Source organism: Mastigoproctus giganteus, chromosome 2, assembly GCF_048544385.1.
Source record: "Mastigoproctus giganteus isolate SK-2022 chromosome 2, ASM4854438v1, whole genome shotgun sequence".
In the NCBI taxonomy this organism is placed as follows: Eukaryota; Metazoa; Arthropoda; class Arachnida; order Uropygi; family Thelyphonidae; genus Mastigoproctus; species Mastigoproctus giganteus.
In genome coordinates, this window is record NC_143576.1 from 144,575,386 (window position 1) to 144,591,428 (window position 16,043).

The following is a 16,043-nucleotide window of genomic DNA, read 5'->3' on the forward strand; positions in this document are numbered from 1 at the left end:
TGTAGTTTTATTTCTTATGGTATTTTGTCTAGCTTGCACTATATGACGTCAAAATCAAATAATAAATAAGAAAAATTTTCCCTCAGTTTTTATATTGGACATCGAAAATGATTTGGCCCATTTAATTTCTGCTAAAGTTCTACAAAACTACCTGGCTCTGGTTTTAAATAGTGATCATCGTCCCATAATTACAACGATCGCTTTGGACAGTAGCATTACAGAAGACAGTCGTAAGTATCACTTTCAGTCTTCGGATAATATCGATTATTTTAATATTCTGCGAAATGGGAAACGATTGCCAGTTTAAAATTTATTATTATTGGAAAGACAATTGTAAAACGTTAAAAGTAATATGCTTGAATTATCATATCTTTTCTAATAAATGTTAATAAATATTTTTACTTACCTTTAAAATTACACACCATCATACTGGTCATAAAGCACCTCATATACATTCCTGTTTTGCCTATGGAAGGAATGTTAATTTGTAAGTGATTTTAATTAAAATAGTCTAAAAATCAGTAAAATCAAAAATTGCAATGTTTACAATATTTACAGTAATTTTATGGATTTAAAATTATTGGCGTTATGCAAATATTTAAAATTTTTATCAGACCATAGTTGCTGTGATTCATTAATATGCCTGTTAACATTGATTCTTTTAGTGTTTAAAGAATATTAAAATACAGTAGACTTTCAGAATAACGTCACCTTTGGGAATTCAAGATGTCGTTATTTCGATTTTCCCGTTAACTAGAAAGTTTTATTTTAAATATATTTAATGAAAAAATAATGAGGCTAAAAAAGAAATAGAGGGATTAAAAATGTTATTTTACTAACTGCACATAAAAACATAAACATGTTGACGATCCGATATTATATTCTGCTATTAATACACTTCTACTTATGCCCGTTCTATTTTCCATTTTTATATCAAGTTTTCCATTGAGCTTAATGACTTCAACAAAAGCTTCATTAAGCTAAGCATTAAAGCTTAATGACAAAGCTTTATTCTTAAATCTTCTTTTCTTCTCTTAGGTTAACTTTAGGAGCCATAGTGAGGGGTTTTTGATTTAAAATAAACATAAAACAGCGATATCAGTACAGAGTTCACTTTCCAAATGGCGAATTTAAACAAATACAATAATCACGTGACTTGCCGTTTTCTTTTTTTTCGGCACCGATCTCAATGTGCCGTTATTTCGAAGTCTACTGTACTCGGATTATTTGTGATCTCAGGAGTACGTTTTTGTTTTTTTCAGTTTGCAGTAAACTTTTTGGTGCTAGCTCCGTCCCACCCCATGTAATCATTGATGCAACTTCAAAGCCAGAAGAGAAACAATCCCAGGTTGTTAAAAACCTTTCAAGAATTCTAGGCATACCTACTGTCACTTGTACCTGTGGCAACTCACAGCAACTTCTCCAGTGGCAGAACCTTAATCATCAGGAAAGAAATTATTTGATTTATATAGCTCCTCCAGGAGAAATAATCAGTGAAATTATTAGAGATGCGGCGAACCTTTTCGATTTAAGGACTGCTGCAGTTCTCCATGACCAAACGTTCGGTAATTCATTGATACTCTATAAGTTGCAGATGTTTTTTTTTTTTTCATGTGTATTTTGTATACGCCTATTTCATTTGATTATTTGGACTGCAGATTTTACTGCAGACTAAATTTTTTGAAATATTCACATTGATTTCTTACACTGACCTAATTATTACTATATTGTTATTAGAAAGGAGCTCCAAAATTAATATAAGATTGCTGAGAAACTGTAATGTTTTACTTCTATGCTAGAAACTGCGGTAGATCTGATTATTCATTAACGATATTTTATTAGATAAATTAGATTGATTGTCTCTTGAGCGATTGCTCATGTGGAGTGGTTTAGTTGATTAGATAGTTTCATGTAAAAGTACGGTAATTAGCGCACTTATGTTATTTACTTCTTCTTCAAGAGGAGTGTTTCCATTTACTGTGAGTTTCCTCAGCCTACAAGTTATTATTTGGTAGGAATTTTTTCCCGCCACAATATGCGGTTCAATATGTCTTGGTTAGTTAAACCTCGAGCTGTCATGCACTCCGTGTTCCATCCATCCATCCATATCCTCCTAGCAGCCTTCCTGGTAGCTAAGCGGCCAGATACAACTCAACAACACACACACACACACACACACACACACACTACGCAACATAGCACTACAATCATTTCTGGCCATTGTAGTTTTGTATATCATCACAGAGAACCATGGCGAAGTTCAACTAACGTTTGGGGGCCGCCTTACACAACACACACCTCCTTCTTCCTGGAGGTATACATTCCAAGACAGTCTTAGGGTATTTGGTTTCTTGCATCCATTTTAGGTGTCCATACCATGTTAAACGCTTTTCTTCAATAGTAGCAATAATATTCTTTTTTACTTCCATTTTCTCTCTTATGTCTTCATTCCCGTTTCTGTCTATTCTAGAAGTTCCTGCTAAGCTTCTCCAAAAATCCGTTTCTGTGGAGAGCAATTTGTTTTCCCCTCGCTTATTCAAAGTTCAGGTTTTCGCTCCATACAATGAAAGACTTTGTACAATCGTTTGAAATATAATTATATTATTTATGGTTTGCGTATTTTACTGTGTTCATTATTTTAATACCACAACTGTGGTATTAAAATAATGAAGATAGTATGAATCAGAGTTGTACTACTCAATATGTTCTACGTTGATAATAATATTAGTAAAATAATAAGAGGAGTTTACCTCAATATAGTGCGTAGAACACTTCCGTATGATACCCTCCAGAAATTAAAACGGAAAAAACGAAAAAATCGACAACTTACCGGTACATTAGAGTAAAATATAAATAATTAAATAATCAATTTAACACAATTCAAATCAATTTAAAACAATTAAAAATCAAATTAACGCAATTAAAAGAATCTAACGAAAATATTGAAAACGATTTTCCTTCCTGAAGCTGACAACGCTTCATTCAATTTTCATTCCTGTGATCACGACATACGGTCGAAAAGCGTTGTCAGCTTCAGGAAGGAAAATCGTTTTCAATATTTTCGTTAGATTCTTTTAATTGCGTTAATTTGATTTTTAATTGTTTTAAATTGATTTGAATTGTGTTAAATTGATTATTTAATTATTTATATTTTACTCTAATGTACCGGTAAGTTGTCGATTTTTTCGTTTTTTCCGTTTTTAATTTCTGGAGGGTATCATACGGAAGTGTTCTACGCACTATATTGAGGTAAACTCCTCTTATTATTTTACTAATAAAATAATGAAGGTATGAACAGCATAGGCAAGGATGGTGCTTCAGACGCTATGTACCGAGTGCAAATTTACAAAATAATTTTGCAAGATAAAATAGTTCGATTATTCTAAGCGTGTTGAGTGCAACAAATATATGCGTTGAATAGCAAATGGTACTGTAGGTAGATTGCAGAAATATGGGGAAGTTGGTTATAATGAACCCCTACATTCAAAATATTTAAAAAATGATATTCCAAAATATTCAGATTGATATTCAAAGTATTCAAAAAGTGTCGGATTTTTCAATCGCGGATTTATAAAGTTTTATTGCAGGAGTCGGCAAACTTTTTCTGTAAAGGGCCAGATAGTAAATATTTTAGGCTTTGCGGGCCAAGAGGCAAAATCGAATAGGTACTTATATAATAAGAGAAAAAACAAATTTCCACAATTTTTTTATTGACGAAAAACAAAATACAGGGTATGTAAAACTTATGTTAACACATATAGAAAAAACATTTATTCTAACCAACATTTATCAACGTTCTTTCTTCTAGCGTTAACTTATCTGCCATTATATCTGAAAAAAAAATAAAAAATAATAATAATATTATTAATAATAGATAAATAAATAAAATTCAAATGTTCATTCCATATAAGTGTTAACATAATTTTGACATACCCTGTATAATTATAATAATTGAATAAATTTTTTTTGGAATACAGATCTATTAATGAGAAGAAAGAATGGAATTCTTTTTCATTTAAATTTTCTAATTTTTCTGACGGATTTTTCCTGTGAGTTGGAAATATTGTGATGAGTGCTTAGTTTGGTAATGTCGACGTATATTGTATTCTTTTACACTGCTATAGTGTCATTTCCTAATAAACACAATGCTTTGCCATTTAATTCGATAACAAAATAATCCACATTCCACGGAGCATTAAAAGTGCGACGTTCAAAGTCCACTTTTTTCTTTTCGTGTTTTGACATAATGGATAGGCGCTGGTAATAAATAACAATAAAATGTCGCGGTACGGCGACACGCTGTCAAGTTATCACTGTGTCACTGCGGTAGTGCGCCGAGCAGCAGTGCGAAGGGATGAGAGCGCCACATACGGCCTCAGTCACAACTACTGAACTTTTCCGTTGTAGCGCGAAAGCAGCCATAGACAATAGGTAAACGAGCAGGCCAATAAAACTTTATTTATGGACACTGAAATTTGAATTTCATAAAATTTTCACGTTGTCCCGTCTTCTTCTTTTAAATTTTTTTTCAACCATTTAAAAATGTGATATTTAATATTTGTATTTAAATTGTATTTGTATTTCAACCATTTAATATTTGTATTCATGTGCCGTAATCTCTCTATACATTAAAAAGGTTTCCTCCTAATGATATTTATTTGAGCTAATAGGAGAAGAGGGCGAGACAATTACCTCACTACAAATGCAATTAATTATTGATAACTGCTTCCATAGCCAGGTGGGAAGGAGCAGCAGTGCGTAGTACACGCTTCTTGATTAGACCGGGGTTCGAGCCCCTCACCACCAGATGCGGAAAGGTCGGGGAATGACCACCGCATATTCCCGGAGCAATATGGCCTTAGTTGCTAATGCTTCTAAAAACCAAATAACAGCCACCATAACGTTCACCACCTCGAGCACGTGCATCATTTGATGTTCCATTGTAACTTTTTTGTACATTAATGAATATTGTATATTTGTAAAATAGTTTAGTATTTTATAAATATTTTAAATATTTGTATTGTTTGTATATACATTTCGGTTAAGTATTTTAAACCGTCTGTTTCGGATACAACAATATTCCTCATGCATTATGGAACTCGAATGCACGCGTTCCTTGAGTGACCGATGTTCAAGCCCGTGACTACTAAATACGATAAATATTTGTATTGACGATTTATTGTAAACTCTACTGACTTGGTTGTCGTACCGGAGTATAAACAGAAAATTTATTTTATTTATTATGGTAATCTTCATCAGTCAAACTGACAGTTAAGAGTGTGGAACATGAGGGCATGTACTGCCAGTAAGGTATATGAAACTGCGTGGTTAATCAGCATTAGCAAGTGCACATGGCGCAAGAAAGCAAGCTTATATAGCATCAGCCAAAAAAAAAAATTTTAAAAAAACACACGCACCCTTCTCATTTCACCCATCCATTCACTCTAAATGGGAGGGGACGTTTTTTGTTCCCTCTCCTCCACCCCCAAATTTCTACTCTGGTGGGGCATGGGCATGCCCCACTGAAAACTGGGGCTATCTACTCTATTGGCCCCATATTTCTGTCTTTTCCTTCCAGTCTTCGGTCTCCCTCCCCTCCCCTCTCTACCTTCATCATAGCGAAAGCCCCACACGTCAAAAACTTAGCATGATAAAATTACCTTACGCCCTAAACTCGGCCTAGCAAACCAAAGCGATATTACCCCTACGGTAGCGAAGATTTTTCACTTATTCAAATTTTTTCTTTCTTTATTTATTTATTTTATTTTTATATATTTTTATTTTTTATTTATTTTTTTATTTGTTTTTATTTTTATTTTATTTATTTGTTTTTATTATTTTTTATTATATTTTATTTTATTATTATTATTTTATTTATTTATTATTATTTTTTAATTTTTTATTTATTTTTTTTATTTATTTTTTTATTTTTTATTTATTTTTTTTTAAGGTCCCAGCCGCTGAAATCCCAGGAAATTAAGCGGCTGGACCTGTCAGAGTGAATCTACAGCTACTGGGTTCCTGGTCTGCCTCCACGGGGCGTAAGTGGGACAACGTTGGGCCTCAATACGGGTCCAATGGCTAAATGACCAGATGAACAACGGTACAGAACACAACACATGAACAATTCCCACACACTTTTAAATCTCTGGCATTTCCCAGTGAACTGGTTCACCACAATGAAAGCAACGCGGAGATGGGGGAAACCCCTGGTGCCGTAAGACAACAACACACACTTACACTTACACTTACACTACACTCTAAATGTTTGTCTAGTTCTGCCTTGAATCTGTTTAAGCTATCAACTTCTACAACGACAGATGGAAGTTTGTTCCAGCAATCAACCACCCGCTGCCTAAAGGCAAACTTCCGAACATCTATACTACAACTGTCTTCCCCCAATTTGAATTTATGCCCTCTCAGGCGATTATTCTGAGCAAGAGCAAGAATCCCATCAGCACTGAACATGCTCAAACCATTCAAGGCTTTATACACCTCATCAGATCACCTCGCAGGTGCCTAGTCTCCAGACACTGTAATTTGCAAAACTGAAGCCTTTCTCCGTAAGAGCAACCTTTGTTCCATTCACTATTCTTGTTGATTCACTATTGTTGCCCTTCTCTGTATTCTTTCCAACAGCTTTAGATCCTTCTTAAAATGAGGCCTCCAGACCTGTATACAGTACTCAAGGTGTGCCCTGACCATTGCCTTATACAAGGGGATAATCACCTGCTTATCCCTGCTATAAACATTCCTGTATATCATTGGCAAGACACCATGAGCTACTCTTCAGACTGTTTGCAGTACTCAGAAAACTTCACATCCCTGCACAATTACCCCCGGGTTCTTTTCACTCTCTACCACTGTCAGCGTAGTACCACAGAGTTGATACGTTGCTCTGGGGTTGCTGTTTCCCATATATAGTACTTTACATTTGTCAACGTTAAACTTCATTTGCCACCTCTCAGCCCATCTGCTCAACATTTCCAGATCCTGTTGATAGCAGCATAGTGTCAGTAGTGTCCTTAACAATCCTGCAAACTTTTGTATCGTCTGCAGACTTGGACATTAAGCTTGATATACCATCGTCAATATTATTTATAAATACAGAAAACAATAATGGACCCAACACTGAACCCTGAGGGACTTCACTGATAACGTTAGTCCACGATGAGCAGTGTCCATTGAATACCACTCTCTGTCTTCTCCCCCTCAACCACCCCTTTATCCACAGCAGCAATTTGCCTCCAATGCCACACTGCTCCAATTTGTGCAGCAGTCTTCCATGTGCAACAGTATCAAAAGCCTTTCTAAGATCCAAGTATATAATATCAAAGTTATTCCCTGCATCCAGTTCTTTTGTGACTGCATCATAGTATCCAATCAAATTGGTCAGGCAAGACTTCCCCTTTACAAAACCATGCTGTGTCCTAGCTATAACCGAAGTCTTGTCTAGATGATCCTGCAGTGCTTCTTTAACCAGTGCCTCCATTAATTTTCCTGGAATAGAAGTTAAACTCACAGGTCTATAATTACTTGTGTCAGCCTTTGATCCTCCTTTGTGAATTGCGGTCACATTTGCACATCTCCTGTCTAGATACCTCCCCTGAGTCCAAGGAAGCTCTCATAATTATGACTAAGGGTTTGCTTGCTTCCTTTGCTGCCTCCTGTAATATAACTGGATAGATCCCATCCACCCCAGGTGCCTTTCTTGTGTTTATCTTCAACAATTTCTCCTCCACTTTACTCTCTGTTATTACAAGATTATCTAGCTTACTGACAGAGTTGAATACACCTCTGGAATTCCCCTCGCTGAATAATCCTCATGTGTGAATGTCGATGCAAAATATTTATTTAGTTTGTTAGCTACCTGAGCAGAATCATCAACAGTTGAGCCATCGATATCAAGTGGACCAATCTGATTCATCCACTTCCTTCTAGAGTTTACATAAGTAAAGAACTCTGCTGTTTTTCTTTGCATCCTTTGCCAAATATTTCTCGTAATATGCCTTTGCCTGCCTAACCTACTCTGTCACATGGTTACAGACCAGCTTAGATCTATCATAGGCTTCTGTGTCACCTGTAAATTTATATGTATCCCATGCATTTTTCTTCTCTACAACAAGTCTAATTAGTTCATCTGACATCCATCTTGAACAATATTTCTTAGTTGGTATGAAAAGCCTAGTAGCTTCGAAGATTATTTCTTTGAATGCCTCCCATTTAGAATTTGCTGTTGGTAACATCATCAGTTGGTCCCACTGTATAGAATTTAAATACTGTTTCAGACCACCTTAGTCATCTTTACGAAAGAAAAACCCCGAAACCCATCTTTACGAAAGAGAAAGGAGCAGCAGTGCGTAGAACACGCTTCTTGATTAGACCGGAGTTCGAGCCCATGACCACCACATACGGAGGATGCGGAAAGGTCAGGGAATGACCATCGCATATCCCCGGAGCAATATGGCCTTTGTTGCTAATGCTCCTAAAAACCAAATAACAACATAACAACAAACACATTATTTATAACTTCAAACTTATTCAGTATCTCAGAACGTACACAGTTCTTGAATGGCGAAGTGCTGTGCATTCGAGCATGTACCAATGAAGCAGTCGCCTGGTTGGTCCCTTAAAAGTTTCGTTCTGGACGGAAAATAGATGTATGCTGCTATGCAGTATGTACTCAGATTTAAGGATGCATGCAGGCTTGAATTGCCCTCTGAAAACACGCCATTTGGCAAAAATTAATTTTCACCCCGCCCTCTGTTCTCATCCTGATGCGACATCTAGGGGCGCCATTTCGAAGCTAGTCTGGGGTGTCGAAAACACTTGACACGGAACTGATATTGTCTGTCAGTGGCGCCCCCTATGGGGGGCGCCCCCTCTGATACCAACGCCCTTGGCACCTGCCCCATTGCCAAGGCGTTTCTAAGCCACTGTCTGTAGGTCACGCCTGTCAAGAGTACTGATGGGATAGTCACACTTCGCAAGATCTGCCTGGACCTTAGCAATCTCGGTGCACCTCTCATCTACAGAAATAGAGTGGGACAGGCACGGGTTAACAAGGTCCACGCAGTGCCAAGAAGATGGCTGCGCGCGTGTGCTGGTCGAAAGTTAGTAAATTGGGCAGCACATATTGGTTTACTGTAGACAGTTGTCTTCGAACTTGTGCCCTCGCGTCGGACAAGGGTGTCTAAGTATGGTAAGGTATTGTCTAATTCTAGTTCAATAGTCAATTTTATGAAAGGCAACAGAGAATTGAGGTGGTATAAGAGCTGGTCGGCCGAATCTCTGGGGATTCCACAAGCACATCATCCACGTAACGACACCAAAAGATGATGGGATCTGGAACATTCGTAATGCACGACCCTCTTATTCTTCCATTGCCATGACCGAACTAACTGGGGAACCCATGGCTGTACAGTGCAACTGTTGGTAAATGGAGTCGTTGAACAGAATTGCGCCACCTGTTAAGCATAGTCTGAGAGTGGTGGAGATATCATCTGGCGTTAGTTCAGTACTGCTGCCAAGGGTCTGGTCATTATCCAAGAGTTCCTTTGCACATGTGATGGCAAGTTCCACTGGGAGGGAGGTGAAAAGCGACACTACATCAAATGATGCCATGATTTGATCTTCTGATATGGATAGGGATCGGATCCGTTCTATAAATTCACTACAGTTGGAGACGGTGTTTGTGGTCTTGCCTCCTAGGGGAGAGCGGAGCTCCGAGACAAACTTCACCAACTCATAACTCGGGATCCAAACAGGAGACAATGGGTCTCCTGTTGTGCAGGTAAGGAACAGCAACTGAAGCCCGCATTTACGCAGTTGGATATTCTGGGAAGATTATTTCCAACAAACACTCTAAAGTTGTTTAATAACCTAAAAATCAACCCTGAAAAAAAAAAAAAACTCTGCACAAGCAAAACATACAGAAAAGAAGTTCTCGAAAACTGCTACCTGCAGATACAGTTGTAATAAAAAATAAATAGCACTAAGAACCTCCATACAATAGCTGACAGGAATCCTGACTTCATCTGGAAACACTCCCCTGGATATGCCTTATCTACTCCACTTTACTCTCACAGAAGAAACAGACTGCTGAAAACAGCAAAAATGAACTTTTATGCTTTTATTCTGTATTAATTGTCTTATCTACTCCACTCTACTCCCACAGAAGAAACAGACTGCTGAAAACAGTAAAAATTAACTTTTATGCTTTTATTCTACATTAAATTGTATTCTAATATAATATAAATATAAATATCCGCGCTAATATAAATATGGTGACGTTATGCTTTAAACGCAGCAGTATAAAATTTTACTCGTTTATTTATTCTCTTAAGCAGATTACAAGTTATTAATGTATCGTATAATTCTGATAATAAGTATTACATGCATTGTATAATTTAGTAACGAGTGTTACATATAATGTAAAATTGTATATAATATTATTCTCTGTTGCATAACAAGATACGTATCTACACCCCCTAGTCAATGACTGTAACCGGGTGTCTCCTAGGAGAAATAAAGATGATAATAATAACGTTTGTCATTCATCAAAATGGTTGCTTCAACAATAGGGTGGACACGACATCCACTGCTTCTGTTGACTGAGGTATTAGAGCATGTGATGTTCAACGACTCCAACCAGGCGCGTCGGCGGTAGTGGCGGGACCTATCTACAATCAAGACATCGCAGTGCAGATCAATGTCGTGGCGGGTTGACAGATGTGTTCGGCAATGGCCTAGTGTTCTATATCCGCTAAGGGGATGGCTCTTTCGTGTTTCCGAAAGATGTTTGCTGAGCCCTCTCTCAGTTTCCCTGATGTAGCAGCTAGTGCAGTCACGGCAAGAGATGCGGTAGACTAGACCACTTTGTAGTAAGGTGGGAACCGGTGTTTTCACTCTAGAGATGAAGGATCGCAACTTTCAGCCTGGGAGTTGTACGCACTTTATCCCATGTGATTTTAGGAGCCTAGAAACCTGTTGTGATAGGTTTCGGTAGTATGGGTTAAGGCGCTCGCGGTTGAGTCATTACCTTGGATGTTGCTGTTTGCCGCTACGTAGTCCTGTGTCTGTAGGTCACACCTGTTAAGACTACTGGTGGGATAGCCACACCTCGCAAGATCACCTTGACCGTAGCAATCTTGGTGCGCCTCTCATCTACTGAACTAGAGTGGGTCCAGGGACGGGGTTAACAAGGTCCACGCAGTGCCAAGAAGATAGCTGCGTGCGTGTGCTGACAGAAAGTTGGTAAATTGGTCAGCACACATTGGTTTACAGTAGTCAGTTGTCTTCAAGCGCATGCCCTCGCGTCGTACAAGGGTGTCTAAGAATGGTAGGGTATTGTCCGATGGTGAATTTCATGAAAGGCGAAAGAGAATTGAGGTGGCTAAGAGCTGGTCACCCGAATCTATGGGGATAACCACAATCATCCATGTCGCGACACTAAAAGGTGATGGGATTTGAAACATTCGTAAATACACGACCCTCTAATTCTTCCATCGCGATATTTGCCGTGACTGAACTAACTGGGAAATCCATGGCTGTACCACGCACCTGTTCGTAAATGGAGTCGTTGAACGTAATTGTGCCACCTGTTAAGCACAGTCTGAGTGTGGTGGAGATATCGTCTGGCGTTAGTTCGGTCCTCCTGCCAAGGGTCTGGTCGTTATCCAATAGTTCCTATACACATGTGATGGCAGGTTCCACTGGAATGGAGGTGAAAAGTGACACTACATCAAATGATGACATGATTTGATCTTCTGAGATGGATACGGTTCAGATCCATTCTATAAATTCACTACATTTGGAGACGGTGTTTGTGGTCTTGCCTACTAGGGGAGAGAGGAGCTTCGAGACAAACTTCCCCAACTCATAACTCGGGATCCACAACAGGAGACAATGGGTCTTAACGGTATACCTTCTTTGTGAACTTTCGGTAGTCTGTAGAATTGCAGAATATGGCAGCCAGAAGCACGGAGGCGACTACGTGTGAATTTTGTTATTTTCTTCTGTTTCAACCAACTGTTGACGAGGATGTTTACTTTTGCCTCCCATCGTTCCAAGGCTTTGATGGGAGGAATGATTAAAGGTTGATAAACAGAAGTGTCCCGCAGGAACAACAGGACAAAGGACGTGGAACAGTCGTATTGATTCGCACAGATTACAAGCAGAAAGCTCCATTGCTCATGTAGGACACTTCTGTTGACCAACCCCTCAACCGTTCCTCCCATCAAAGTCTTGGAACGATGGGAGTCGAAAGTAAACATCCTCGTCAACAGCTGGTTTAAACAGAATCCACACGTAGTCGCTTCCCGCTGCCATATTCCGCAATTCTACGGCTTAGCGAAAGTTCACAAAGAAGGTATACATTTAAGACCCATTGTCTCCTGTTGTGGTTTGCCGAGTTATGAGTTGGTGAAGTTTGTCTCGGGGCTCCTCTCTCTCTCCTAGTAGGCAAAAGACCACCAACACCATCTCCAACTGTAGTGAATTTATAGAACGGATCCGAACCCTATCCATATCAGAAGATCAAATCATGGCATCATTTGATGTAGTGTCGCTTTTCACCTCCATCCCAGTGGAACTTGCCATCACATGTACAAAGGAACTCTTGGATAATGACCAGACCCTTGGCAGCAGTACCGAACTAACGCCAGATGATATCTCCACCGCCGACCGGGCTAGCCGAGTGGGTAAAGTACCTGCCCGGCAACCCAAAGGTCGCGGGTTCGATTCCCGCCTCGGGCTTGGATCAAAGTACTGCAAAAAAACCTTGGGAGGCGCAATATGGCCACAGAAGCCGATGCGCCAACAACTACCAAATCAAAAAAAAAAAAAAAAAAAAAAAAAAGATATCTCCACCACCCTCAGACTATGCTTAACAGGTGGCGCAATTACGTTCAACGACTCCATTTACGAACAGGTGCGTGGTACAGCCATGGATTTCCCAGTTAGTTCAGTCACGGCAAATATCGCGATGGAAGAATTAGAGGGTCGTGTATTTACGAATGTTTCAAATCCCATCACCTTTTAGTGTCGCGACATGGATGATTGTGGTTATCCCCATAGATTCGGGTGACCAGCTCTTAGCCACCTCAATTCTCTTTTGCCTTTCATGAAATTCACCATCGGACAATACCCTACCATACTTAGACACCCTTGTACGACGCGAGGGCATGCGCTTGAAGACAACTGACTACTGTAAACCAATGTGTGCTGACCAATTTACCAACTTTCTGTCAGCACACGCACGCAGCTATCTTCTTGGCACTGCGTGGACCTTGTTAACCCCGTCCCTGGACCCACTCTAGTTCAGTAGATGAGAGGCGCACCAAGATTGCTAAGGTCAAGGCGGATCTTGCGAGGTGTGGCTATCCCACCAGTAGTCTTAACAGGTGTGACATACAGACACAGGACCACGTAGCGGCAAACTGTAACATCCAAGGTAATGACTCAACCGCGAGCGCCTTAACCCATACTACCGAAACCTATCACAACAGGTTTCTAGGCTCCTAAAATCACATGGGATAAAGTGCGTACAACTCCCAGGCTGAAAGTTGCGATCCTTCATCTCTAGAGTGAAAACACTGGTTTCCACCTTACTACAAAGTGGTCTAGTCTACTGCATCTCTTGCCGTGACTGCACTAGCTGCTACATCGGGGAAACTGGGAGAGGGCTCAGCAAACATCTTTCGGAAACACGAAAGAGCCATCCCCTTAGCGGATGAAGAACACTAGGCCATTGCCGAACACATCTGTCAACCCGCCACGACATTGATCTGCACTGCGATGTCTTGATTGTAGATAGGTCCCGCCACTACCGCCGACGCGCCTGGTTGGAGCCGTTGAACATCACATGCTCTAATACCTCAGTCAACAGAAGCAGTGGATGTCGTGTCCACCCTATTGTTGAAGCAACCATTTTGATGAAGGACAAACGTTATTATTATCATCATCTTTATTTCTCCCAGGAGACACCCGGTTACAGTCATTGACTAGGGGGTGTAGATACGTATCTTGTTATGCAACAGAGAATAATATTATATACAATTTTACATTATATGTAACACTCGTTACTAAATTATACAATGCATGTAATACTTATTATCAGAATTATACGATACATTAATAACTTGTAATCTGCTTAAGACAATAAATAAACGAGTAAAATTTTATACTGCTGCGTTTAAAGCATAACATCACCATATTTATATTAGCACGGATATTTATATTTATATTATATTAGAATACAATTTAATGCAGAATAAAAGCATAAAAGTTCATTTTTGCTGTTTTCAGCAGTCTGTTTCTTCTGTGGGAGTAAAGTGGAGTAGATAGGGCATATCCAGGGGAGTGTTTCCAGATGAAGTCGGGATTCCTGTCAGCTATTGTACGGAGGTTCTTAGTGCTATTTATTTTTTATTACATCTCTATCTGCAGGTAGCAATTTTCGAGAACTTCTTTTCTGTATGTTTTGCTTGTGCAGAGTTTTTTTTTTTTTTTTTTTTTTTTCAGGGTTGATTTTTAGGTTATTAAACAACTTTAGAGTGTTTGTTGGAAATAATCTTCCCAGAATATCCAACTGCATAAATGCGGGCTTCAGTTTCTGTTCCTTACCTGCAACTCGCAACGTTGGCAACGTCACAGCCACAGGCTTCAACATCAAACAATTAACCACGCAGTTTCATATACATGACTGGCAGTACACGCCTTTATGTTCCACACTCTTAACTGTCAGTTTGACTGATGAAGGTTACCATAATAACCGAAAGCTTTTATACCGTATGTATTTAATATATGTTTTACAATTAGTATTAAAACTGTCATTATTTATTCTGTCTTCAGTTTCGCTCTGTGTCACACAATAATCCACAATGGACACAGGACAGGACAGGTAAATGATTACATAGGTCATTTCCCGATTAGATATTGATCATAGTGATCATAGTGATTTTTGCTTGGCGGCATCAGGGTCTCCCCCAACTCAGCGTTTTTACTCTGTGTAGAATACAATACTCTGCATAAGACAAGAGTGTGTGTTTTGTGAAGTATTAGTGTGAGTTGTATTGTTCCTTTGGCCACTTAGCCTGGGGGCCTGTGGAGGGCCATTAGTAGTAGTAGTAGTGGCATGTGATGCAAGAAAGCAAGTGTATGAGCTTATGCAGCATCAGCCAAAAAAAAAAAAAAAAAAAATTCACACCATTCCCTCCAAATGCCTGTCCAGTTCGTCCTTAAATTTATTCAACCTATCGACTTCCACAACGACAGATGGAAGTTTGTTCCAGCAATTAACCACCCGCTGGCTAAAGGCAAATTTCCGCACATCTATTCTACATCTGTCTTTTCTTAATTTGAATTTATGCCTCCTTAGGTTCGTAATCTGAACAAGTGGAAGGATCCCATCAGAATTCAGCGTGCTCAACCCATTCAAGGCCTTATATACCTCAATCAGATCACCGCGCAGGTGCCTAGTCTCCAGCCACTGCAATTTGCAGAACTTAAGCCTCTCTTGGTAAGAGGATCCCTTCAATCCCCTCACCAATCTTGTTGCCCTTCTCTGTACACGCTCAAGCAAATCTACATCCTTCCTAAAATGAGGCCTCCAGACCTGTACGCAGTACTCAAGGCGTGGCCTGACCATTGCCTTATACAGAGGGACAATCACCTCCTTCTCCCTGCTAGCAAAATTAATATATATCATTGACAAAACCCCATGACCTGCCCTGGCAGCCTGTCTGCATTGCTCAGAAAACTTCATATCTGGCTACACAATTACTCCCAGGTCCTTTTCATTTTCTACCACCTTAAGTGTAGTACCACACAGTTGGTACATTTCTCTGGGGTTACTTCTACCCACATGCAGTACTTTGCATTTGTCAAGGTTAAACTTCAGTTGCCACTTCTTAGCCCATCTGCCCAAATTATCTAGATCTTGTTGCAGTAGCACACTGCCATTACTGTCATTAACAACCCTGCCGACCTCTGTATCATCTGCAAACTTCGACATTAAGCCTGATATATACCTTCATCAATAT

General features: G+C 39.4%; 2 protein-coding genes across 2 annotated transcripts in view; one reads left to right on the plus strand and one right to left on the minus strand.

Moving 5' to 3' along the window:
- nst (phosphoglucomutase 3-like protein nst) overlaps positions 1-468 on the minus strand; it is a 305,088-nt gene extending 304,620 nt beyond the window's left edge. The window contains exon 1 of the mRNA XM_090368701.1: positions 407-468. The gene's annotated coding sequence lies outside the window, so the exon portion shown is untranslated. The remainder of the gene's footprint in view (positions 1-406) is intronic.
- Positions 1-16,043, plus strand: part of LOC150089635 (ionotropic receptor coreceptor Ir25a-like) — an 84,683-nt gene that overhangs the window by 5,177 nt on the left and 63,463 nt on the right. Inside the window, exons 2-3 of the mRNA XM_090390060.1 lie at positions 87-230; positions 1,263-1,565. Of these exons, the coding sequence (XP_090246186.1) occupies positions 87-230; positions 1,263-1,565 (447 nt within the window). The remainder of the gene's footprint in view (positions 1-86; positions 231-1,262; positions 1,566-16,043) is intronic.